This window comes from Gorilla gorilla, chromosome 8 (genome assembly GCF_029281585.2).
Source record: "Gorilla gorilla gorilla isolate KB3781 chromosome 8, NHGRI_mGorGor1-v2.1_pri, whole genome shotgun sequence".
Taxonomy (NCBI): domain Eukaryota; kingdom Metazoa; phylum Chordata; class Mammalia; order Primates; family Hominidae; genus Gorilla; species Gorilla gorilla.
The window spans coordinates 126,539,247-126,564,807 of record NC_073232.2 but is presented as its reverse complement, the minus strand read 5'-3'; the positions used below and the strand labels follow the sequence as shown (position 1 = coordinate 126,564,807).

Sequence of the window (25,561 nt, the reverse complement as noted above, 5' to 3'; positions counted from 1 at the left end):
GCCGCTTAATCTGTTCAACGGCAGAGGAAAGGGCTGGGATAGAGAGTCTAAGATAAAAGTCAGTGAGGGTTACTAGGACATTCTTGAGGCCTGCAGGGCTCCCAGAGTCCCTGCTGTACCCATTGTGGGGCCTCAGGCTTCTTGAGAGCACTGGTAGACCTACAGAGGCTTGCAACTGGCAAAAGGCCCTCAGAGCTCAGAGCCTTTGCAATGGGAGGAGACGGCCATAAATGGCTGTGACCATGGACTTCAGAGGACTTCAGTGGACACTAGTACAAGGGGCAGCAGGAGCCCAGAGTGGACACAGACCAGAGTGGCAAGGGGCAAATCAAGTCATTATTCTGTGAGGGCTTGTGAAGAACATTATATATATGTGTGTATGTATATACATGTACGTGTCAATATGTGCATATGTATATATGCATATATTTACGTATCACATGCATATAGATTATATGTATATATAATATATAAAATATACACAAAATATAAGTGTATAAAAACATATGAGCATAAACACACATATCATATTCAGACGTACACATCAGCTAACTTATAATGTAAGTAAACATATGACTATATATATATTTAGAGGGTGATATTGGTTGGAGGTTTGTCCCCTCCAAATCTCATGTTGAACTGTAATCCAGTGTTGGAGGTGGGGCCTAGTACAAGTTGTCTAGATCATGGGGGCAGATCCCTCCTGAATGGCGTAGCACCATCCTTTGGCGATGAGTGACTTCACATAAGATCTGGTTGTTTTAAAATGTGTCTCACCTCCTTCTCTCTCTTGCTCCTGCTCTCGCCATGTGATGCACCTGCCCCCCCTCCTTTGCCTTCCGCCATGATTGGAAGCTTCCCGAGGCCCTTACCAGGAGATGTTGGCATTATGCTTCCTGTACAGCCTGCACAACCATGAGCCAATAAAAGTTTTCTTCATAATTTACCCAGCCTCAGGTATTTCTTTATAGCAATGCAAGAACAGACTAACACATAAGGTGTGTATATGTATAAGCACATAACCAGATATTCATAATTTTTAAAGCACTCTTAATAACAGGGGGGCACTTACTCTTTTTAGACCACAAAAATGAGGCTCAGAGAAGTGTGGTGAACTGTCCAAGCTGCAGTGGTCACAAGGGATAGAAATGGGATTAAGACTCAGTGTTCCTCCTATTCCTCCAGGCTCTTAAACCCATTCGTGACCTTCAATAGCACTTTCTCCCAGGTAACTGACAACTGTACATCACAGCAGCAATTTTCTCACTTGCATTTAAATTCCTACCTGGGACATTATCATGCAATAAGGAGGGGCAGCCTTGAGAATGGAATTCATGTGACCAACTGTGCCCAGCTGGACTCCTGAAAGCAGCCCACAGTCCTCTCTGTGAGCCCAGAGCAGGACCAAACCCTTCAAGGGAGCAATTTTAAGAGCAGTTGGCATCACCCTAACCACAGCAGTATCTGATCATACATACTTGAAAACCATCCTCTTGATTCTTGCCTTCACTTCCTGTTGGGTTGAAAATGAATCCAAGGGGAATTCCAGATGAGGAGTGGAACTGAACTGGAATGCTCCCACTCTGACCTGCAGTAGGAGACAGGGGGCTCAGGGCCCCGAGACTGGAGTCAAAAACATTCCTAAGAGGAAAGAAGGGGCAAGAAAAGTTAACAACCCTGCCTCCCATCCACTCAACAAACACCAGTGCCAGAGCTTTCTCCAGTCTCCCTTTGGAAGGAGGTTCCAAAGACCAATTTGGAGAACCTGGAAAAAAACAGCCAAATCTGTTTGTGTTCTGCACTGATGACCCCCAATTCAATCTTCTTGACTTACCTACTGCTAGGCAGCTAAACATTCTGGCAGTGTTCTCAGCTGAGCTTGTGCATCTTTAGGGCTGGGTCTCTGCTCACTTTTACCAACTGCCTCCTAGCTGCCAGTGCTGTCTTGAGCAGTTTCAGGCACTATCTCATTTAATCCACAGAGGCACTATTAACACCCACATTATGGTTGGAGAAACCCCAATGTGGAGAATATATACCTCTGGCCCAAGGCAAATGCTTACTTGCCCAGGACTAGTAGTAAGAAAGGCAGCCAGGCCATTGGACTTTGTGCCTGTGGTCTTCCCTAAGGCCCAGTTATACCTCCTGCCTTCTCAGCAGCCTGCACAAGCCAGCAGCGAAACACTTACTGATCCAACTGGGGCTGCTGCAGAAGCTAACCACAGCCACCATCACTGATAACTCATCACTAACCACAGCCACCCCACAACCCGGTCCTTCATTGGGTGGTCAGCCCCACCAGACCTGCCCCTGCCAAGCTAGAGGAAAGGCCAGGTCTCTAGACCACAGTCAGATTTGGGGGACAATCAGCATCTACAACTGAAACGACCAGTATGGGGGCTGAAGTTCTTCTGTAATTAAGGAGAACACTGGTGAATCCACATAGATTTTGTGTCCTAACTGAGGAGGCCATAGGAGATCCAATACCTTGCAAAACTGGAGAAAGGAAACTGAGTAAAGTTGCTCCCTGGATCCTTAAGGCACTAGCCTGTCTTGAGCAGAGGAGACTACAAACATTCAGCTTTCCTCCCGAGGGCCCAAGGCCTGCACCTAATCATTGGTTCTCCAACCCCTGGAGAAACAGCATTCTCTGTAACTATTCTCAAAACTAACCCTAGTTCTGGCCAAGAGTGCAAATGGGCCAAGTGAGTCATATTTAAGCAATGATGCTGCCCTCTGCTCCCCACTTGAATTCCCTCGCTGCCGTTCCCTCGACAGGCCTGGGACGTGGGAGATGATGGAAACGCCCTGCCACACCAGGCGGGCTGCATCTGCTCCGGATCAGCTGGGTGGGGTTCCTTTTTGCAGGCAGGATGCTCTGGGGAGGAGCTGTTGGGCACCTTAAGCAGAAAGAAATCTCAGTCTTCAGTGGACACACTGGGGAGACAGACACAGGAAGACGGACCAGTAGGTGATCTCAGGAAGAAGCTTCTGGGAAGGAGCGCTTCCTAGGTTTTCCTTGAATTTAGAGTGTGATTAAAAAGGGGCATCTCAAACCAGGGAGAAAAGATGATCTAGTCAGTCAATGATATTGGGACAACTGGAGAGCAATCTACCAAAAATAAAGGATAAACTGCAAATGAATTCAAGATTTTGGTGTGAAAAATCTAAATATGAAAGTTCTAGAAAAACTCAGGAGAATTTCTAAAATTTCAACGTGTAAAAAGAACTTACTTTCTATTACTTAAAATCCAGAAGCCATAAAGGAAAGATTGATAAATGTGACATGAAAAAAAAAAAAAAAACAACTTCTGTGGGACGAAACATACCTTAATGGCATAAAAAAATAAAGACAAAATGGAAAAATTATGTGCAATTCATGTTAAAGGGTTAGCCTCCTCAATATATAAAAAGGTGTCTGGGAATCAACATATAAAAGACCAACAATCCAACAGAAAATGGGCAAAGGATTTGAACAGAGATCACAGAACAGGAAATACAAGTAACTCTTTGATGGAAAGACACCTGGCCTCACCATAATGAAATAGCATTTTTCCCCATCCATTTAGCAAAAAACCATATACAATGTTTACGGGGTGAAACAAGCATTCTCAAACATTGCTTGTAGAAATGTAAATTGGTACAACATCCATGGAAGGCAATTTTTTAATATTTATTGAAAATTAAAAATAATAAAATTTAAAAAAATGCATAGGGCTACTGGAAATGTATCCTACTTGTATGTGTGAAATGATGTTATTTACGAGATCAGTTTATTTGTAACAGCAAATATCCATCAATAGGGGTTAATTAGACCTTGATAAATCCTTATGATGAAACATTTTAATGACCTGTAAAAAAATTATACCTGTATACAGATATGCAAAGATTTCCATGAAAATGTGAGGAGGAAAAAGGCATGAGAGAATAATGTGTATGGTAGGCTACGCTTTGCGTAATAAGAGAGAAAGAAGAATATTTATTCATATTGCCTGTATTTGCACAAAGTGATTCCGGAAGGGACTCAAGAACACAAGTTGAGGGACAGGGCAAATGGAAAATGTGTGGGTGAAAGGGAGACTTTTCACTGTACATCTTTTTATTGAACCCATGTGAATGAATTACTTAGTTGAAAAAATAACCTCCCCTGAGACCAACAGCTGGGTGTATTTACTTGAGTTAAACAGGAAGAAACAGAACTTCAAAACAAGAAGGAAGCAGCTTAAGTCAGTAGTTAAAGCATTTTGTTTAATTGGTGGTTTGGGAACAAAATAGTTGCCTTTTATCTTCAGTTTACTGTACGCTCAGAAACAGGCCCGCCCAGCTATCTCACCAGCCATAATCACTCTGCCCCAGTCACTACGTTAGAGCCAGGAAGTGAACCTCTCAGCTTTTAAGTGTTAAGAGGAAGACTTCAAACACCTTAAATCCACCTTAACAACAGAGCATCCATAAAAGTCTTAATTTACAGCTACTTGACATTTCTTCTTGAAAACTAAAGTTAAAGAAAGTAAAACATGGCACAAATGAAATGCCTTGTACATGTAGACAACAAAAAGAGAATACAAAAAAATGCAGCAGCAAAAACATAAAGCCTGAAGCCACAAGTCAGACTAAACCATCTTAAATCGCCCTCATGCAAACCCTTCTGCAGCATGCCAAGGGGTCCACCTGACTTTGGAGGTCAAGACACTAATTCACTTACCCAGGTAAACAATTCCTCTGCTTCCCAAGTCTTGCTGCGAGAAAGCTTTCCTCAGGTTAAACCCAAATCTAACTCCCTGAACACCCAGATTCTACCCTTAAAAAACAGAGCCATTGTCTGCTCTCTTTCACATGAAAATGATAATCGTGTTCCCTCATTCATAGAGGTTTCCAGGCCTCTGGCTGTCCTGGCTCCTTCTCATGGGCACTGACTGTTTGGCCCATGTCTAACCAAGAAGTCAGCCCCTAGAACTCAATGACACTTTCTAAATGTGGTCCAGCAATGCCCAGGTTAAATTCCCTGAACTCTGGGATCTGCTCCCAATAGCATCAGCCAGGAAATTTCTTGTCACGGTTTTCTTACACCACTCCCTCCTCACACACACACACACATACACTGCCACACTGCTGGCCATTTGCTGTGTGATAGCAGGGTGTGAATTCTGAGGGTCAAGACAAATGGCCTAATGGAGCAAGTCCTGGGCTGAGTCAAAAGCCCCAGTTCTTCCACACTTAGCTCTCTCCTGAGGTTGCTGTGTGACCCTCGGCAGTCACTTAGCCTCTCTGAGCCTGTTCCCTCATCTGTGAAACATGCATTAATAATCCATAGGACCCCTCATTCCCAACTAGCCAACCCCAGGGTCTCCAGGCTACTCATTTCAGGACACACTACATCAATGCCAAGGTCAACAGTGTTTAATCTTCATGCTTCTTCTCTTTATGTTATTCCTCCATGAGTAACTAATGACACCTGATAAGGAACCCTTTTAAAAGCAGGGTCCTGTGCAGAGGATGGTGGGGAACTGGCGCTTCTTGCCTGGCCCTTTTAGGGTCTATGCTGGGTTAACGTCATGGTTAGAAATCTTCTGGGCTGCTTGTGCCTAGATTAAATGATGCCTGCTATGGTGTCCTCAGGTGCAAGATGATCTAAGGTCCAGGAAGTGTGCTCCAACTCCCCAAATGACACACCATTCTGCAGAAAATCTGGCCCTGATTAAAAGCCATGTATGTTCCTAAATCCTAGAGGTTTTAACTAGGATTAATCTAGGAATGTTACCTTGGAAAACCACTTCCTTCCTCAACCTGTATGCAACCGGTCTCTCATCCAAGTAATGACAGCTTTTCCAGGCTACATCATCTCTTAATTTTTTTTTTTTTTTTTTTTTTTTGAGATGGCGTTTCACTCTGTCGCCCAGGCTGGAGTGCAGTTGGCACCGTCTCAGCTCACTGCAACCTCTGCCTCCTGGGTTCAAGCGATTCTCCTGCCTCAGCCTTCCGAGTAGCTGGGACTACAGGCACGTGCCACCATGCCCGGTTAATTTTTTGTATTTTTAGTAGAGACAAGGTTTCATCATGTTAGCCAGGATGGTCTCGATCTCCTGACCTCGTGATCCACCCGCCTTGGCCTCCCTAAGTACTGGGATTACAGGCATGACCCACCACGCCCGGCCTCTCTTAATTTTTAAGTTGACTTTTGAGTAGGTTCACGTGACTCAAAATCCAGAAAATATTTAAGTCTGTATTGATGAGTCTCCCTCTGGCCTTGTGCCCTGTCAACTCACTTCCCAACCTCCCCCTTAATGAAAACCACTGTCCTCAGCCTCTTACAAATCCATCCAGAGTGTATACAGATATAAGAAAACTGTATACAGATACAAGAAAACAAAGATAGATTTTCATTCATCCCCCTTTATCTTTTACATAGAAAGTAACATATTATACACACCATTTGCACCTTACTTTGACACTTCATTTGTTCTGGTGTTTTTCCATATCAGAGAGTTTCCTCACTCACTTTCTGGAGCTGCCTAGCGTTTCAATATACGAATGCATCATAAGGGATTTATCTGTCCTCCCTCAGCGTACATCTGGATTGCCTGAAATATTTTACAGTTTATACACATAATGCTGCAATGAATAACTCTGTATGGGTACGATTTTGCGTGGGCATGTGTACTGTAGAATAAATTCCTTGATGTAGAATTGCTGGGTTAAAGGGTCCAAGCCTTTGTCACTGGGATGAATACTATTGGATTCTCCCCTAGAGGCTGCACCATTTCACACTCCACCAGCAGTGTATGACAACACCAGTTTTTTTCAAGATTTGCCAGTGAAGCATGTCACCAAATTTAGGATTTTTTTTGCTAACCCAGTAAGTGAAAAACTGTATGTTAGGCATAGGGTTTGCTGACTCTGAGTGAGTGAGGTTGGGCTTCTTTTCATATGCCTGAAGGCCTTGCGCGTTTCATTTTCTGGGAACTATCTGTGTTCCTTGCCCATTTTTCTATTGGATTGTTCAAAAAAAAATGCCCCTTTTAGAAATAAGAGCCACAGCTACCACACTCTGCTATATTTAAGACCTACTATTTGAAGAACAAGAAATGAAGATACTGGCTGGATTCACTCAAGCAGGAATAGCTCCTCTCAAGTGCAAGAGAGGGTAGGAGCTGTGCTATTCAGTCCACTGAGGTAGTAACAGCTTTAGTCTGCTTAGCATGCTTTCCCTTTCCCATTGTTCTGCAAACACAACCCAACCTCTCTTTCCAGAGGAAAGTCAAATCTACTCCCCGCCCCAAAAACACGGCAGAGCTCTTGACTGAGGTCCGGCCAGAAACTCTCTTCCCTCTGACTACTGTGATTGGTCAGTGGATTATCATGTGACCTAGGCCTGCCCAATCAGAGCCCTCCCTGGGACTTTGGCCAGATCTAGAGAAAGAAGCCCCCTTAATTTTTACTAGGGTCACTAGCTTGAGGAACAATGCAGGACAACTTGGCTATGTCAGGAAAACCTGCCTGAGAAGGAAGTCAACCAAAAGAAAACAAAATTGAGAGAAGGGAAAAAAAAAAAGAAAGAAAAAGATGCCTTATAGCCTCAACTCAGCCCTTGGATCCCACCATGCCAGGAACCAGGATTCAGCCTCTTGGTCTTCCCAGCTCCACAAGCCAGTAGATGCCTCCTCCGCTTGAAACCGGGTTTCTGTCCCTTATCACAGAAGACGCCCTAACACAAACACCCACAAGACTTGCACTCACCCTCTCGGGGCTGATGTCCAGACCGTCACAGACTGTGATGGCAAAGTGCTTGGACCTTTCAAAGCTCCCTTTCCCGACGCTGTTAGACCCATCTAACAGAAACATGATGTCCACTGCAGCCGAGCACCACATCACTAGGGAGAGCAGGACAGACAGATGACAACCAGTAGCAAGTCGGTCTCACTTCTGAAGCAGAGTGAAGGCACAAACAGCCTTGTGGTGGGCCAGGCTGCTGTCCCTCTTAGCATGAAAGGGGAGAACTGCAGAAGCAGCCCTCCTCTGAAGCAGGAAGCACACGCACCATGGGTGTGATGCTCACAAATGTGCCCTTACGTGAAAGCCTTTGTATTATAATAATGGAAGAACCTAGTTCAACAATATCAGTTAAGTTCTATGAGGGGGTCTACTGGGCTAGTGAGCAGCACTGAAAAGGCTTGGTCCCAGGCCTCGGGGGACCACAGTCTAGTGTGGACACAGGCACCCTGATATGTGAGGCCATGTTACCCAAGAGTTCAGTAGCAGTAACAGCAGCAATGTGGAGGGATACTGATGAGGGTGGAAGAGGAAGGAATATGGTGGGAGATGGACATGGCAAGTAGCCACCCCCTGTTACCTGGTGAGCAGGTAACAGAAAACCTTGAGGCACAGGCCAAGTAATTCAATAATAAAGATTTACTGAGGCTGGGCATGGTGGCTCACACCTGGAATCTCAGCACTTTGGTCGACCAACGCAGGCGGATTGCTTGAGTTCAGGAGTTTGAGATCAGCCTGGGTAACATGGCGAAACCCCATCTCTACTAAAAACACAAAAACTAGCTAGGCATGGTGATGCATGCCTATGGTCCCAGCTATTTGGGAGGCTGAGGCAGGAGGACTGCTTGAGCCCAAGAGGTCAAGGCTGCAGTGAACTGAGATTATGCCATTGCACTCCAGCCTGGGCGACAAGAGCAAGACCCTGTCTTTAAAACAAAACAAAAAAGGGTTTACTGAGCTGTTTTGCTTGTTTTTGAGATGGAGTGTACCTCTTGTTGCCCAGGCTGGAGTGCAATGGCGCAATCTCAGCTCACTGCAACCTCCACCTCCTGGGTTCAAGCAATTCTCCTGCCTCAGCCTCCCGAGTAGCTGGGATTACAGGCACCCACTTTTGTTTGTTTTTAAACCAAGTGATTTGGTCAGGTCCCTGTTTGGGGAAAATGACCCTGGCCAGAGCATGAAAGGAAGATGGGAAAGGGGCAGAAACTCTCTGGAAGAACATGGTTCTCATCCAGTCCATCACACAGAGGTCTGAGTGGGCATCTGGAGGGTTAAGAAGAACCTGGGCTTACTTTTGCTGGCAGCTGAAATCTTCCTGATGGTTTCTTTGCTTACATGGACTTCCTGGAGAGGGAGAGATGGGGGCACTAGGAGAGAAAACACCAGAAGCAGCCATTAAAATGCTGAGAGGGGAGGAGGCTCAATCTCCACATTAAGTGACTGGACTAAACAGGTAACATCAGAGAAACCTAGAATGTGGGGGAGTGATGACTCTTGCATCTCAAAAATTACCGATGGATAACATAAAGAAACCCCCCAATTACCTCACTTCTATGAGGTATCTTTGTATTTAAATGTGGGTAGTTCGAAGACAAAGAATAAAACTAACACACAGTGCGGTTCTAGAGAGTCTGTGATTCTGAAAACTTTTGTCCCTGGTCAGGTGTAATAAGCGGGGAGTGGGGTGAGGTGTCAGGTCAGGTGTAATAACTGGGGGGAGTGGGGGAGAGGAGGGGGGGAGAGGGGAGAGGGAGGGGGAGGGGGAGAGGGGAGAGGGAGGGGGAGAGGAGAGGGGGAGAGGGGAGGGGGAGAGGAGGGGGCAGAGGAGGGAAGGGGGAGGGGGAGAGGGGAGAGAGGAGGGGAGGGGGGAGAGGGGATAGAGGAGGGGAGGGGGGAGGTGAGAGGGGATAGAGGAGGGGAGGGGGGAGGTGAGAGGAGCTAGAGGAGGGGAGGGGGAGGTGAGAGGGGATAGAGGAGGGGAGGGGGGAGGTGAGAGGGGATAGAGGAGGGGAGGGGGAGGTGAGAGGAGGGGAGGGGGAGGTGAGAGGAGGGGAGGGGGGAGGTGAGAGGGGGTAGGGGAGGGGAGGGGGAGGTGAGAGGGGGTAGGGGAGGGGAGGGGGAGGTGAGAGGGGGTAGGGGAGGGGAGGGGGAGGTGAGAGGGGGTAGGGGAGGGGAGGGGGAGGTGAGAAGGGGTAGGGGGGAGGTGAGAGGCGGTGGGGAGGGGAGGGGGTAGAGGAGGGGAGAGAGGGGGAGGGGGTAGAGGAGGGGAGAGGGGGAGGGGGTAGAGGAGGGGAGAGGGGGAGGGGGGAGAGGAGGGGAGAGAGGGGGAGGGGGGAGAGGAGGGACAGAGGGGGAGGGGAGGGGGGAGAGGGGGAGGGGGAGAGGGGGAGGGGGAGGGGGGAGGGAGGGGGAGAGGGGGAGAGGGAGGGGGAGAGGGGGAGGGGGAGGGGGGAGGGGAGAGGGGGAGGGGGAGAGGGGGAGGGGGAGGGGGGAGGGGGGAGGGGGAGGGAGGGGGAGAGGGGGAGGGGAGGGGGGAGGGGAGGGGGAAAGGGGGAGGGGAGAGGGGAGGGGAGAGGGGAGAGGGGAGGGGAGAGGGGAGAGGGGAGGGGAGAGGGGAGAGGGGAGGGGAGAGGGGAGAGGGGAGGGGGGAGGGGAGGGGGAGAGGGGAAGGGAGGGGAGGGGGAGAGGGGAGGGGAGGGGAGGGGGGAGAGGGGAGGGGAGGGGGAGAGGGGAGGGGAGGGGGAGAGGGGAGGGGAGGGGGACAGGGGAGGGGAGGGGGACAGGGGAGGGGAGGGGGACAGGGGAGGGGAGGGGGAGACGGGAGGGGAGAGGGAGAGGGGAGACGGGGAGGGGGAGGGGAGAGGGAGAAGGGGAGGGGAGAGGGAGAAGGGGAGGGGAGAGGGGGAGGGGAGGGGAGAGGGGGAGGGGAGAGGGAGAAGGGGAGGGGAGAGGGGGAGGGGAGGGGAGAGGGGGAGGGGAGGGGAGAGGGAGAGGGGAGACGGGGAGGGGGAGGGGAGAGGGAGAAGGGGAGGGGAGAGGGAGAAGGGGAGGGGAGAGGGGGAGGGGAGAGGGAGAAGGGGAGGGGAGAGGGGGAGGGGAGAGGGGGAGGGGAGAGGGGGAGGGGAGAGGGGGCGGGGAGAGGGGGAGGGGAGAGGGGGAGGGGAGAGGGGAGAGGGGGAGGGGAGAGGGGGAGGGGAGAGGGGAGAGGGGGAGGGGAGAGGGGAGAGGGGGAGGGGAGAGGGGAGAGGGGAGGGGAAATGAAATTGGAGGGTGGGGATAAGACACTGAGGAGGACACAGGATTGCTGAACAGTGAACCAACCATGATGGAAGTCCTGAAGACAATAAGGGGTCCCTAGAAGGGACATTTGGAAAAGCCAACATCCTCTCTGCAACTGCACCTGGTAGGTGTCTAGCAGCAGAAGAGAAGTACACTCAGATGCTTTGTAAATGTCAACGTGCAGTGACAGCACAGAGGAAACAAAGCTAGAGGGGCAGAGCCCAGGAGCGGCCATGTCACAGGAGTGGGGCAGATGAAGGAACACAAGCAGGCCGGGCACAGTGGCTCACGCCTGTAATCCCAGCACTTTGGGAGACCGAGGTGGGCGGATCACCTGAGGTCAGGAGTTCAAGACCAGCCTGGCCAACATGGTGAAACCCCATCTCTACTAAAAATACAAAAATTAGCCGGGTGTGCTGGCGGGCGCCTATAGTTCCAGCTACTTGGGAGGCTGAGGCAGGAGAACTGTTTGAACCTGAGTGGCAGATGAGCATGAGCATGGGGGCTGCTGTGGAGAGAGGTGAAGGAGATTCAGCAGGGAGGCCAGGAGGAATCACACAGTACAGGGCACCTGGTCTCAAGGTTTGCAACTGCCAGGAAAGTGATGACAAGAGAGACGCCAAAAGAGGGTTTCAGTCTGGGGGAGTGACACCAATGACCCACGTTATTGGTCAACCTACTAACTCAGCACCGCCTCGACTGGTTCCAGCTCTGTCTTTCCCGGCTCCTTCCCGTTCACTAGTCCCCCATGCAAACTAAACTAGTCTCTCCCCATACCATATCTTTGAGCAGACAGCTCCTGCTCACCTAATACTCCCTCCTCCCTTCAATCTCTACTCATGGAGATTCTAAGTCAATGTGCTAAGCCAACAGTCAGCTCCACAGCCAAAAGCTGCCAGACAAATCTCTCTCATTAGATCTGGTACAGTCTGCTGCTGCTGTTTTGCCACCAGAGACAGAAACAAGACTTAGACTAGAAAGAAAGACAGTAGACAAAATTAAAGAAAAATCTACTTGCATTTAAAAAATGGCATTTATTGGGACAGAGGCAGGGGCAGCATTAAAAACAAAAACAGGCCAGTGGGGTGGCTCAAGCCTGTAATCCCAGCACTTTGGGAGACTGAGGCGGTGGATCACCTGAGGTCAGGGGTTCAAGAACAGCCTGGCCAACAGGGTGAAACCCCATCTCTACTAAAAATACAAAAATTAGCTGGGTGTGGTGGCAGGTGCCTGTAATTCCAGCTACTTGCGAGGCTGAGGCAGTTGAATCACTTGAACCCAGGAGGCGGAGGTTGCAGTGAGCCAAGAGTGCACCACTGCACTCCAGCCTGGGCGAGAGGGAGACTGAATCTCAAAAAAAAAAAAAAAAAAAAATTTACAGGCCTTCTGCTCACTGCATTCAGAGATCACGACCATGCCAACTCCTGGGCCCACTGCGGCCCACCCCATAATGCGGTGCTGTTCCCACGAGCCCCTCACCTTCCTGCCTGGAAGCTCCCTGAGGACAGAAACATTTCCACCCAGTCCTCCACACAGCCTCGCCCAGCCCTCTGCATAAACACATAGGCACTAAGGTTTCCTGAGCTGAGTCCATGAATTATTCTCCTGACAAAGGGCCTAGTAGCCGAGGAATCCTAAAGACCCCAAAAAGAACAGAAAAATACAGTTTCTTTTTAAATATCTTACCAGCAAACTCTCCAGCTGAAGGCAGGCCAGCCATCTCCCCAGGATGAGAAGGCAGGGGAGCTCTGTGAGCAGAGACCACTCACTAAAGATGTCACTCAGCTAACTAACTGTGCCTCTGTGCCCTGTGCTCAGCTGTCATGGCAGGTGCCAGGCTTCAGATGAGCCCACCTTGAGCCTGGGTGACATCCCCAGTGCTCCCTGTGAAATGTCTTCAGGACTGCAGAGGCTCCCCCTGAACAGGCAGCTGCTTCATGTGTGATTGCTGTTGCTTTTTCCAACCAAGTCGGCAGCCCCCTCTAAAGACCAGCTGCCTGGGCTCCGGAACTTCAGTCTGCAGGATGGGTGACGCTATTGAGCAGGCAGGGTTGAGAATCACTAATCTAGTCAAATTCTTTCAATTTACAGATGTGACAGCCAAGTCTTAGAGAGAATTTTTGTACATTCTTATCTTTCCAGAGAAGCTGAGCGGTAAAGCCAGCCCAGGAGTAGGGAGAACTGGGTGTTAGTCCCATGTCTACTACATAGCTGTGTGACCTTGGACAAGTCACAGGGCCTCTCTGGGCCTCCCCTGCCTCATCTGTATAACCCAAGGATGATCAGAACAAGTGCATGTGATTGCGATCTGGAGGCTGGACAGGGCCACAGAAGGCAAAGGTCCATGACAAGCTGGAACAGAACCTGGACTGTGCCCGGGACTCCAGAGACTTCTTTCAGGCCCTGGCCCCAAACACATCTCACCACTCCCCAACCCCTTGGCCATGAAGCTGCTGTGTTATACTTTCCATCCACCCCACCTGGCTCAGAGACAGAGGGAAACAGGTGGGCTGGGCAGCCAGGCTGGAGCCACCGGCCCTCAACTTCCACCAGCATTTCTGATCCTCGCTAGGTTCCAGGAAACAGGCAGGTATTAACAGTAGCCAATTCAGCAGAGAACAAATACCTACTCATGGAAACACAGACCAGGGAGGAACTGCAAGAAATAATCCCAGAGGCCACTGTGCAACCCCTTGGCTTTACAGAAGGGGACCCCGAGCCTCACGAGGCTGGGACAGCTTGGCCGCCCAGTGCACCTGTTCTTACTTGTAAGACAACAATCTGCAGACACATCAATTCCTTCCTACCTTCTCATATTTCAAAGAGACTAGAACTTGAAAGGGAAAAAGTGGGAAGTAAAAAGAAAGTGGATTTGCTCCATTATTTATTCATTAATCTATTTCTGGAGCATAAACCGTGATCCATGCCCAGTGCAGGCCCTGAAATAATATAGTGGTAAATAAAGAATGTTAAAGAATGTACAGTCTCTTTCCTTGAGGACCTTACATCTTATGGAAAAGATGTCATTTTTAAAAATGCACACAAAACTCATATCTGTGTTAAGTGCTACAGAGCAAGGGCTACAGGGGTTTGAAGAGGGGGATGTGACTTGATCTGGAGGTCCCAGGGGAATTGTGCTGGGGCCAAAGGATGGGGAGGAGTCTGCCAGGGTGGCAGTGTTGGGGTGAGGGGGTGATCCAAGCAGAGGGGCAACATAATTCAGAACGTTTTTGGTGGCAGGGAGCAAGGATGCAGGGCAGGACTGGAAGGAGAGTGGGCTGTGGTGCAGAGGGCGCAGAGGGGACTCAGGATGGCCACAGGGTAAGATGAGAAAAGCCTCTTAAGAGCCACAGAAAGTCACTGAAAAGTTTTAGCTGGGGGTGAAGAGGGGTCCAGACATGATCCAATTTGCATTTTGAAATGGCCGCTGTAAAGAGATGGAGTCAACCCAAATGCTGATCAATGATAGACTGGATAGAGAACATGTGGTACATATACACCATGGAATACCATGCAGCCATAAAAAGGAACAAGATCACGTCCTTTGCAGGGACATGGGTGGAGCTAGAAGCCATTCTCAGCAAACTAATGCAGGAACGGAAAACCAAACACCGCATATTCTCACTTACAAGTGGGAGCTGAGGGCCAGGCGCAGTGGCTCATGCCTGTAATCCTAGCACTTTGGGAGGCCAAGACGGTCAGATCACCTGAGGTCAGGAGTTCAAGACCAGCCTGACCAATATGGTGAAACCCCTTCTCTACTAAAAATACAAAAATTAGCCAGGTGTGGTGGTGCGTGCCTCTAATCTCAGCTACTCAGGAGGCTGAGGCAGGAGAATCACTTGAACCGGGAGGTGGAAGTTACAGTGAGCAGAGATTGCGCCATTGCACTCCAGCCTGGGTGACAGAGAGAGATTCCGTCTCAAATAAATAAATAAATAAAATAAGTGGGAGCTGAACACTGAGAACATATGGACATGGGGACGGAAACAACACACACTGGGGCCTGTTGAGGGGTGGGGTGGGGAGGGAGAGCATCAGGATAAATGGCTAATGCATGCTGGGCTCAATACCTAAGTGATGGGTTGATAGGTGCAGCAAACCATCATGGCATGCACCATGGCACACATTTACCTATGTAACGAACCTGCACATCGTGCACATGTACCCTGGAACTTAAAAATAAAAAAAGACATAGCCACCGCATGGAGAATGGGTTGGAGGAGGACCGGGGGACCCAGGGAGGCCAGGCAGGAGGCTACTGCAGTGGTCCAAGCACAAGATGACATGGCTTGGACTAGGGAGGTGGCCATGGAGGGGAGATGCAGGTGGATTCAAGAGACCGTTAGAATTGAAAATCAACAGGATTTGAAGCAAGCAACCCCCCTACCCAACACCCCAGTACCTCCCCACCACCAATAAACACATCTTACCTCTGGAAAACAGGAAAATACAGATGGTTTCCAGCAACAGGAAAGGGGGCATGTTGATATAACTACAGGGACAGGAAAAGAAAGAAAGTATCAGCAATTAGTTCTGTGAACGCCCCAAGTCACACCGCCAAACGAGATGCCAACTCAGCCTTTTCCAGGTCACAGATATGACCCTGGAGGCCCTCACCACAATAACTACAGTGGCCTGGAAAAGTCCCCAATTCCCAAGTCATGGAAGACTTTACTCCAATTACTTTGGTTTTAGACACCAAGCTAACATCTTCCCCAGGATACCTCTGTCATCCACCCCCATATGCACCCCAGCCCTCCACGGGCCCTGGGAAGGTGTGCTGTCCTGCTCTCCCCAGAGTTAAGAGGCCGGGGTGTTGGCTCTGCCTGGGCCCTGACTAGCCCCGTGACCCTGGGCAAAGTCACTTCTTTCTCAGGGTCTCCATTTCTTCATGAGGAGTTAGAATTCAACAGGCTGAAGATCTGATTTTCAATGTCCTCATCTTCTGAAACCTTCTAATGTGGTTAACAAACCTTACCCTAGCTAAGAAGACAACATCTGAAGAAAGCCTGCACTATCTAAATTATCCACTAATCATCTAAATTATTTATAAATCGTAATCCGGCTGAAGGAGGAGGACTTTTTTTTTTTTTTTTTTTTTTTTTTTGAGATGAAGTCTTATTCTGTAGCCCAGGCTGGAATGCAGTGGCGCCATCTTGGCTCACTGCAACCTCCGCCTCCTGGCGCTCAAGGGATTTTTGTGCCTCAGCCTCCCGAGTAGCTGGGGCTACAGGTAAAATTATTTTTTAAGAAGTTTTTTTTCTAAAAAAACTTCACCACCCATGCAGGAGCCACACCTGCCCCATGGTGGCAGAGAGCCTACATGAACCCAGGGGCCCTCGTCCTCATCCTGGTGCCCTGTGACCTTGAGAGAGGCTGTGGTTCCTCCCTTACAAAGTGAAGAGAAGGGCCCTGATGTGGCTAAGCTATTGTATGGTTTTAAAAGTCCCATTGGATTCCTGCCTCCATCATGGACCTATGATGTTTGGACCTCAAGATACATCCAGCTCCGTTTTTTTTTTTTTTTTTTGACATACTTATTTGCATATTTAAAGTTTATACACATGCCATGACTCCAGTGTTTTTTAAAAAAATAAGCCCTTTGCGGTGGCTCATGTCTGTAATCCCAGCACTTTGGGAGGCCGAGGCAGGTGGATCACCTGAGTTCAGGAGTTCACGACCAGCCTGGCCAACACAGTGAAACAGCGTCTCTACTGAAAATACAAAAAATTAGCCAGACATGGTGGTGGGTACCTATAATCCCAGCTACTCGGGAGGCTGAGGCAGGAGAATTGCTTGAACCTGGAATGCAGAAGTTGCAAGTCCCTAAATGGAGGTAGAGCATGTGTTCCTATTTTATACACTCTCATATGGGAGATAAGTGGTTAAAGAGGACTAGAAACCCAACCAGGCCTACCGGGGTGCTGGACAGACACAGAGCATTTCTAAGGGAATGCCACCAGAGAAAAAATACAAATCTGTACAGAAATCTTTTTTTTTTTTTTTTCACACTTAAAAAGAATCACATCTTCATTCCAACAGCTTTACTAGGCTTGGCCAACCCAATAAGTGACACAGTCACTCAGGTACTGGGAAGGTTATTGCACAGCTCCTTAACCGATCGAGTCAGGGCAAAGTGGTCACTTTCCCCACAGCCACACTCTGGATTTGTCTCCTGGGAGGAAACCATGCCTGGCCCAGGCTGAGGGGGCGGCTGCAGCAGAACCTTGCCTCCAGATTACGAACCAGTATAAGTAGCACAATTCTTGTGGCTACTTTCACTTCAGAGTGTCATGTTTATTGATGTGGAGCTTTCTGAATAGGGAGGTTGAGGCATTGCCAGGTGCTCAGTAAAACAAATATTTCTTGTAGCGCTCTAGATTGAGGGCAGCGGTCAATGGTAAAATAAATTTCAGTAGCATGTTCCTGACAGGTTATACAGCAGCCCTGGTTCAAGGATTTCTCCCCCTGCACGATTCCTAAGACTGTTTGCTAGTTGATTCTTTGTTTTGGGAATTTGATGGTTTTGATGAATTTGCTGTGATCCAGGGGTGTTCAAGTACTTCTCTGAGCATTGGCCTCTGGCTGGGATTATGCTTCAACAGTCTTGAAATGAGGTCCTGGGTCCCTCTGTTACAGTCAGGGAATGTGAATTCAACCCATGATTTTTTTTTTTTTTTTTTTTTTTTTTTTTTTTGAGATGGAGTTTCTTTCGCTCTTGTTGCCCAGGCTGGAATGCGATGGCATGGTCTTGGCTCACTGCTACCTCTGCCTCCTGGGTTCAAGCAATTCTCCTGTCTCAGCCTTCTGAGTAGCTGGGATTACAGGCATGCGCCACCACGCCCAGCTAATTTTTGTATTTTTAGTAGAGACGGGGTTTCACCATGTTGATCAGGCTGGTCTTGAACTCCTGACCTCAGGTGATACGACCGCCTCGGCCTCCCGAAGTGCTGGGATTACAGGCGTGAGCCACCATGCCCAGCCCAACCCGTGATATTCTTTTGTAGTCTCTTGGTATACGTTTGCCTCAAAAGGAGGCTTCCCAACTAAAAATTCATAGCAAAGAACACCAAGGCTCCAGAGATCTACCTTCTCACCATGCATCCGACCTCCAATCATCTCGGGCGGGGGGCGGGGGCAGGTAGTCCAGGGTGCCACAGAGAGTGGTCCTCCTGGAGGATGGAGCATGTACTGACCACCCAATATTCTCAGACTGTGCGGTTATTTCCATGATGCCACCAGATTCTACCTAATTCTAGAATATGCACCACTTGGAACTGTCTATAGAGCTCCTTGGATTTCAAAGCAGTCCTAAAACAAACTATTACAAAACAAATGTCCCTGCCAGCTGAGAGTCTTCGTGCAGGGTCTTCCTGCTTCAAATGACTAAGAGGCTCAAGTCTTCTCCTGATCTAAGTGAAAATCAGACACCTAACATCGCAAAAGCCAGTATGTCAGGAGCTCTCCAGACACGATCAAAGGGAGAAAGGTGGCGAGAAGGATACTGGCCTGCAGCACATACTTCCTGCTAGCTTCCAGCCCTGCGCATGCCAGCAAGAAAGACTCATTTTCCCCTAAGGACATTTTTTTTTTCCCTCTTACTCCACACCACAGAGGCAGAACAAGCCCCCACCTGCCGCCTGTGAGTCAGGCAATGGCGAGGCATCGAGGATGCGGTGAAGAGCTTCTCAATGCTGTCTCTATTCCTTAGGTTCAGGACAATTTTATGGAGTTACAGCTTCTGACCCTGGGCACTGGCAGGAGACTGAGGCTCAGGCCTGTTAATTATTTATAAAACAAGGATTCTGGCAGCCACCTCCCCAGGCTGCTGTGAGGATAAAGTGGAAGGAAGTACAGAAAGTTCCTGCCACATAGGAAGGCACCCAGTAAACACAGGCCCCTTCCCTCCGTGCTATGAGACCAACTTAAGCAGCTTGATCTCGATCCACTATGTGCCTCTGCTTGCCCAGCTGCATGTTTTTCCAGAGTCGCCCAAGTTTCTGCTCATTAAAATAGAATGTATGTTGGCAATCTGCAAATGCACACAGGATGTCACATGCCTTCTCCTAGCTGTTTGGATCAATCAGACGGTGTTGGCTCTGCAACTTCTGCAGCACCTCCCTCCCCTGTCCCCCTCAATACAACCCCTACTGTCACACAGCCCACGCTGAAACTGCCCAGTGATACGTTTGTCTTGACTGCCAGGTGGCAAATGCCTGAGACTACAGACCGTATGTAGTCTCTGCTGGAGCTCCAGAGACCTGCATGTGCCTGATGTATAGTAGGGGAGGTCCTTGCTTGCTAGATAAACAAAGCACCAGAATACCTCCTGCAAGAGGGCTAGAGGGACCCTTTCAGGGCATCGTTGCACTCACTGTGTTCACTGCATTCTTTTTTATACCAAGATTAATGAAATGAACGCTATTGCGATGCTGTTGAAGTATTGTTTGCACTCTATTCCCATCCAGTCATCTCAAATAGGCAGCTCATTCCCCTCTCATATCAAAATTTTCCTACAATACTAATTTGATGTCCAAAATACAGCCCTACACCTGGAAAGCTTTTTTTTTTAAAGGGTGAATTCCACAATAAAAATCAACAGCTACTACCATGTAATGAGCATTTCTTATGTGCCTGCCACAAGACACACAGGCTCCGCCCTTCATGTCTTCTCTCCTAATCCTCGCAGCCAGCCAGGGAGGGTGTACTATTCCCATTTCACAGGTGAGAAAGCTGAGACATGGAGAAGTGAAGTGTTCTGCCCCAGCTTACACAGCTAATCAGTGGATCAGATTCCATTCTGGCCTCCTAGCGTCACCTTCCCGGTTCTGGGGGAAGCTGCCACAAGATGTTCAACAAGGGAGAGGTGTTGGGGCTGCCGGTAAGAGGTGACACTCTGGCAGAAGTCCAGGCTCCAGAAAACAGGCTATGAACTAGAGGCAGTTCAGAAGCACAGAAGCATAATTTTAAAAATCTGCCACCCTGAATTCTGCACGTTGGCAATTTCTCCCCCAGCTAATACCTGCCAGCAGCTCCCACACTCCATCCAGCACAAGATGAGATTTACCAGGGCCCTCTGGCTTCCTACAAAGTAGTTGGGAGTGATCTGCAAGCCAGGGGCTGGAACAGACCACCCATTCTCAGGTATGCCTCACCAAGCCTTTTCCATTACACCTCGCTCATCACCTTGTTCCCTTCTGTTCCATCACTCATGCTAATCCCACGTGTTATTCCTGGCTTCTGGAGTTCTCATCCATGGATGTAGATGCTCTCCACGCCCCTGATCTCCTCAACAGAGTGTGGCCTTCGGATCCTGGTTCCACGCAGCACCAGCTGCACTTGGGACAGCAGGCATGTGAAGTCTGCTGCAGGATGCCACAAAAATTTCCACTGTGCACTACCCAGGAATTACATTTGCCGTGACACAGGAAGAAATAAAAGCCAAAACAAAGCTACTTTTTAAAAAAAGAAGAGCCGGACTGGGGACAGCTGAAGGCAGTTTTGTAGGATAATGTCTGCCTTCTCTACCATCGGAAATGAAATGAGTGTAGGGAAAAAGAGGAAACCATTTCTACCTCCTTACAAAATGCAATTCCAACCCCAAATAGATTAGCCGTTGGCAGCCTCCTCCGAATCAGCAGGATGGAAATCTGAGCCCTTTACCAGAACAGTACACACCTGAATGGGAAGATTAAAATCAGAGGTAAAAATATCCGGTGGGGAAGTCCTTGCTGGAACAATCATCTTCCTTGTAACCTTTGGTAAAATATTTGGCTCAGGCTCAGAGTGTCAACGGATGTAGATGACACATTTCTAGTTTGATATGGCAGAGAGAGCATTTAAAAAGCTGCTTGGGGAAAGTCACGTTCCCCCTAAAATAATTAGTAAATTTTCAGAACCCAGTGGCCTGACAACCAAAAGTCCGCACCAAGAAATAAGCAACATGCCATTTGCGAACTCCCTGGAGGGTTAGGGAGAAAAGCTGGGAAGATGGGCATAGATCACAAGCCCTCCCATACTCTCTGCATCTGAAGACACATTTTTAGCCAGAAGAGAGTTCATGTTTGTTTTGATGGATGATATTTGAAAATGCTTTAAATTGTACACAACCCGATTTCACTGTATGGGACACTGGGATTAGCCCTGAGGTGTGGGAGAACACACACAGGACCCAAAGTCCAGAGACAGGATTCCAACCTAGCTCTGCTCCTAGCAGCTGGGTGACTGCAAGCAACAACCTCCCCTGCCTTAGTTCCTCATCTGCCAAATGGGGAGAATCTGTTTCATAAACTCCCCCAGTGTCGTAAAGATCCCGGACAGGGTAGAAAAGTCTCTGCTAAATAGTAAAATGCTTTCTAAATGAATGATGTTAAAAGTTTATCATTACATTTAATATATTCATTTCATTTAACAACACCCATAATCTGTAGGGTAGATATTATCATTTACATTTCTATAGATGAAGAAATGATCTTGGAGAAGATGAGACCCAAGGCCACAGAGCGAGAAAAACCCAAGCTTAGAGTCCAGCCCAGGACTTCTCAGCTATGACCAGAAGTACGCGGTACACAGATGCACTGGTACACAGAGGCACGTGGTACACAGAGACATGCGGTACACAGAGGCACCAGTACGCAGAGGCACACAGTACACAGATGCACTGGTATGCAGAGGCACTGATACACAGATTTCCTGGTACACAGGGGCACTGCGGTATGCAGAGGCACTGGTACACAGAGGCACGTGGTACACAGAGGCATCGGCATGCAGATGCACCTGGTACTAGGAGGCATGCGGTACACAGATGCTCTGGAAAGAGCAACCATCTGATGGCAGGACACCTGAGCATGAGCCTCCTGGGTAAATTCCTCCACTTCAGTCTCTCAATTTCCTTCTCTCTAAAACGGAGGTAACACCATCCATCCTATTTCCCTGGAAAGGTTGTCGCCAGGACCCCATGAAACCACGATGCAAAGGCTCCCAGGGCAAGGGCAAAGTTTCCTAATTTGAGAGCAGGGAAATCTAGTTCAAGAGAAGAGACTCATGATCAGGAAAGGAAGGGGAGGACCGAGGGTAGTAATCACATTCAAGGAAAGTCAGCAGGTAATGTGGTAGGTGGAAGAGGAAAATTAAGCAGTCCAGAGCTGTTTAGAAGATGAAAGGGCACACAAAGGAAGGGACTTCAAATGCATTCAGCTGTCCCACTGTGCTGCCTTGGGGTTATACAGAAACATTTTGCAGGGAATGCACACACACAATCACCAAGAGACTTCCAATAGCCTCCTTGATGATGGGGAGGGGGGTGGGATTTGTTTTAAAATAGCTTTATTGGATAAAATTAGAAACGAGCAATTCTACTGCAGGCCTCCCAATTAAACTAGGTTTTCATTTACTGATATGTGCACTGCAAAAGTTTGAGGACCACTGTTCTAAAACAACCTCGTAGTGTTGCTGACCCTCTCATTGCTATAATTATATGAAATTTCATTTATCCAGTAAAAATTATTAAGCATCTGCCCTGTGCCCGGTACCCTTCCAGGTACTGAGGATGCCAGGACAATGCTTTGTAAGATGCACACACATCAGGGGAGTTATTAACAAAAAAGGCATTTTCACCACAAGCTTATGATGCCGTCACTGCCAAATAACTATTCTGTTGTTTATGATGCTCATTAAAAAGCCAGGAGGGGAAATGTCAGTGTATATTATCGAGCAAAAGACACCAATCTGAGAAAGCTACGTACTACATGATTCCAATCATAAGACATTCTGGAAAAGGTAAAACTATTGAGACAGTAGAAAGATCAGTGATTACCATGTGTTGTAGGGAGGGTGGGATGCACAGAGGATTTTTACGGTAGTGAAACTATGCTGTTTGATACTATAATGGCAGATTTATGTCATTTTACATTTGTCCAAAGCCATAGAATGTACAACAGGAGCAAACCCCAGGGCAAACTGTGAACTTTGGGTCATAATGATGTGCCAGTGTCGGTTCATCAGTTGGAACAAATGTACCACTGCAGTGGGGGATGCTGACAATGGGGGAGTCTGTGCATAGGCGGGGACAGGAGGTATATGGGAAACCTGTACCTTCTGCTCAATTTTGCTTTGAACCTAACACTCTAAAACTGGGTCTCAGTTTCCTCATCTGTAAAAACATGGGCTTCTGACTATGATTCGGATATCCCAGGGGCTTGTGCCTATTGAAGAGAGGGGAAATACTGGCTGTAATCTCTGTACGGTAGACCAAAAACCAGATTCAATGAAAATACACTGATGGTTTTCAGCCAGACAGAGATGATGAGGAAAGCAATCCTCTTCTCCAACCTGGGATTTGCCTGGGGACCTAGTCTGAGAAATTCTTACACTACTAGGAGATGGCTCTGGGCTGAATTTCTACAAAAGAAGAGTAAGGCCTGAGGAGCTCTGAACCCCCATCAGTCACAAGAGAGGATGGCTTCAGCCTGCTGAAAGCCAGCAGCATTTACAAATTCATGCCTGTGGCTTTTGCCAACTCTAGTGGTACCTTTCTGACCTCTTCACTTCTCTGACTCTTCAATAAATCGACATTTCTTAATATAGTGTCACCTTAACAGCAAAAGAGACCTTGAATTTTTGGGACTGAATTTATAAAACACTTAGAGGTTCTGGGGTTTTACTTAAAGCAGCTTGTAATTTGAAAAATGTACACGTTCTAATTATTCCAATCTCCAAGACATCAAACACATGGCATGAGGTCCCCACTGCCAAGTCCCCTTTCAGCTTCAGCTGGAGCCCTTGATTCCACAATCACAAGCAGCAAGGTGCCCTCCTCCCTTCTCTTCTGTCTGGTGCCCCCAGCAAGTTTTCAAGGTTCAATTCTGAGACTCTCCCATTCACCGTCCCAGCAGGTGGCCAAGGGCCCAAGGCGGGAGGGAGGGAAAGGTCGGCTTAGCTAGGGAAAGTTTTGTTAGCCTTATTGGAAGGGAAGGAGACATGCAGGAAGCAGGGCTGAGCCAGGTGGGGGAAGTCACCAGAACGACAAACCCCTGGACTTCCCACTGCCCAAGCGCGAGGACTCTCTCGGGGCAGCCGGCACCTCTCAGGTTCTGCTTGCAGACACTTCGCTGGGGGCACTCGTTCTGCCTGGGAAAACTGCCCCAAGTCCCTTTAACACCTGTGTATGTCCTGTAGTGGGGTGTGGAGTGGAAGCGAGCATGTCACCAAAGCCTTTATTCAAAGGGCGAGTCCCTTTCCGCGGCCGCCAGGGAAGGAGGCCCCGCTACTGTGCCAGGAGGGCAGCTTGGGTTTAATACATGCCCTCCTCCACCCCTGTACCCGGAGCCCCTACCCACTTACCTGCTGACCGCACCCCTCCCAAAACCCCGCCAGCTCGCCCGGGACGGACCGCGAGTGGCTACGAGGGAGGCGCGCGCCAGGTGCGCTCTTCCCCCGACGCCGCCGTGCCAGGAAGGCCGCGCTCAGGTGCGCGCAGACAATGCGAACAAAGCCCGCACCCTCGGCGGGGCCGCGCAGCCCGGGTGCTCTGGGTAGGGGTGGCTGGGCAGAGGGGGCCCCAGTCCTGGGAGCGTGAATCGGTCATCGGCAGCCGGCACTGGCGGGTACCCGGGTGCCAGAGCCAACTCGGGGCTGGGACTCACCGGAAGGAGCGCGGCGACCAGCGCTCGGTGCCCGGGCGGCTCTACTCACAGACGCGGGCGCGGCTCGGGCCAGGGGGCGCTACGGGATCACAGGAGGGGCTCCCGGGGCGCGGCTGCCACGTGGGACACCTGTTTGTCTCTCCTGGGAGAGGGCGGCACGACCCGACCTGGCTGAGGTCGGAGGAACTACCGCCAGGGAGGTGCATAGAGCCCCTCGCGTTTTTCAAAGCGGCATCGGCCAAGGTCTGCAAATAAAAAAGTACTTCACTTCTACGCGGGTCACCCAGCCTCTGAGGGGTGCAGCAGCGAACACTGTGCCATCAGCTGACTCCTCCACGGGCTTTATAGCTCCTTGAAAAAATGTTGACTTTGGCATCTTTTCTATTTGTCATGGCAATTGCCTTATAATTACCTGTCCCTCCTATTATTGCAGTTGGGTAATAAGCCGACCTTTTAGCCATCATCCTTGCTTAAGATTGGAGGGCGTTTGATTTTTAAAAAATCAAATGCCACAAAGCACAATGCCGAGCATGATGCTTTATATAAAGTAAGCTCTCAATGAACGTTGACTATGACTGCACAATCCATAATTTCCATACTTCATTTAAAAACTGCCAGAGCATGCCTGTTCATAGCAAAAAAAAAAAAAAAAAAAAAAAAAAAAGAAGAAAAGAAATTACAGTAAAAAAGTTGATAAATCAATCATTTTCCAACACCCAGAGATAATCAGTTAACACTGTGGTGTATGTTCTTCCAATGTCATTCTACCTATGCAAAAATTTATATATTTTTAGTTCATTCCATACAAGCTGTACATTACTCAGGTTTTCCACTTCCTTTTTTTGATGTCTGTTTTAAGCCACTTC

At 48.8% G+C, this 25,561-nt stretch overlaps 1 protein-coding gene across 1 annotated transcript in view; it reads right to left on the bottom strand.

Moving 5' to 3' along the window:
• VWA2 (von Willebrand factor A domain containing 2) overlaps window positions 1-25,011 on the bottom strand; it is a 52,533-nt gene extending 27,522 nt beyond the window's left edge. Inside the window, exons 1-5 of the mRNA XM_055352214.2 lie at window positions 24,696-25,011; window positions 15,483-15,544; window positions 9,063-9,137; window positions 7,738-7,871; window positions 1,479-1,588 (exon numbers count right to left, since the gene is read on the bottom strand). Of these exons, the coding sequence (XP_055208189.2) occupies window positions 1,479-1,588; window positions 7,738-7,871; window positions 9,063-9,137; window positions 15,483-15,534 (371 nt within the window). The 5' untranslated portion in view covers window positions 15,535-15,544; window positions 24,696-25,011. The remainder of the gene's footprint in view (window positions 1-1,478; window positions 1,589-7,737; window positions 7,872-9,062; window positions 9,138-15,482; window positions 15,545-24,695) is intronic.
• Between the last annotated feature and the right edge of the window lie 550 nt (window positions 25,012-25,561).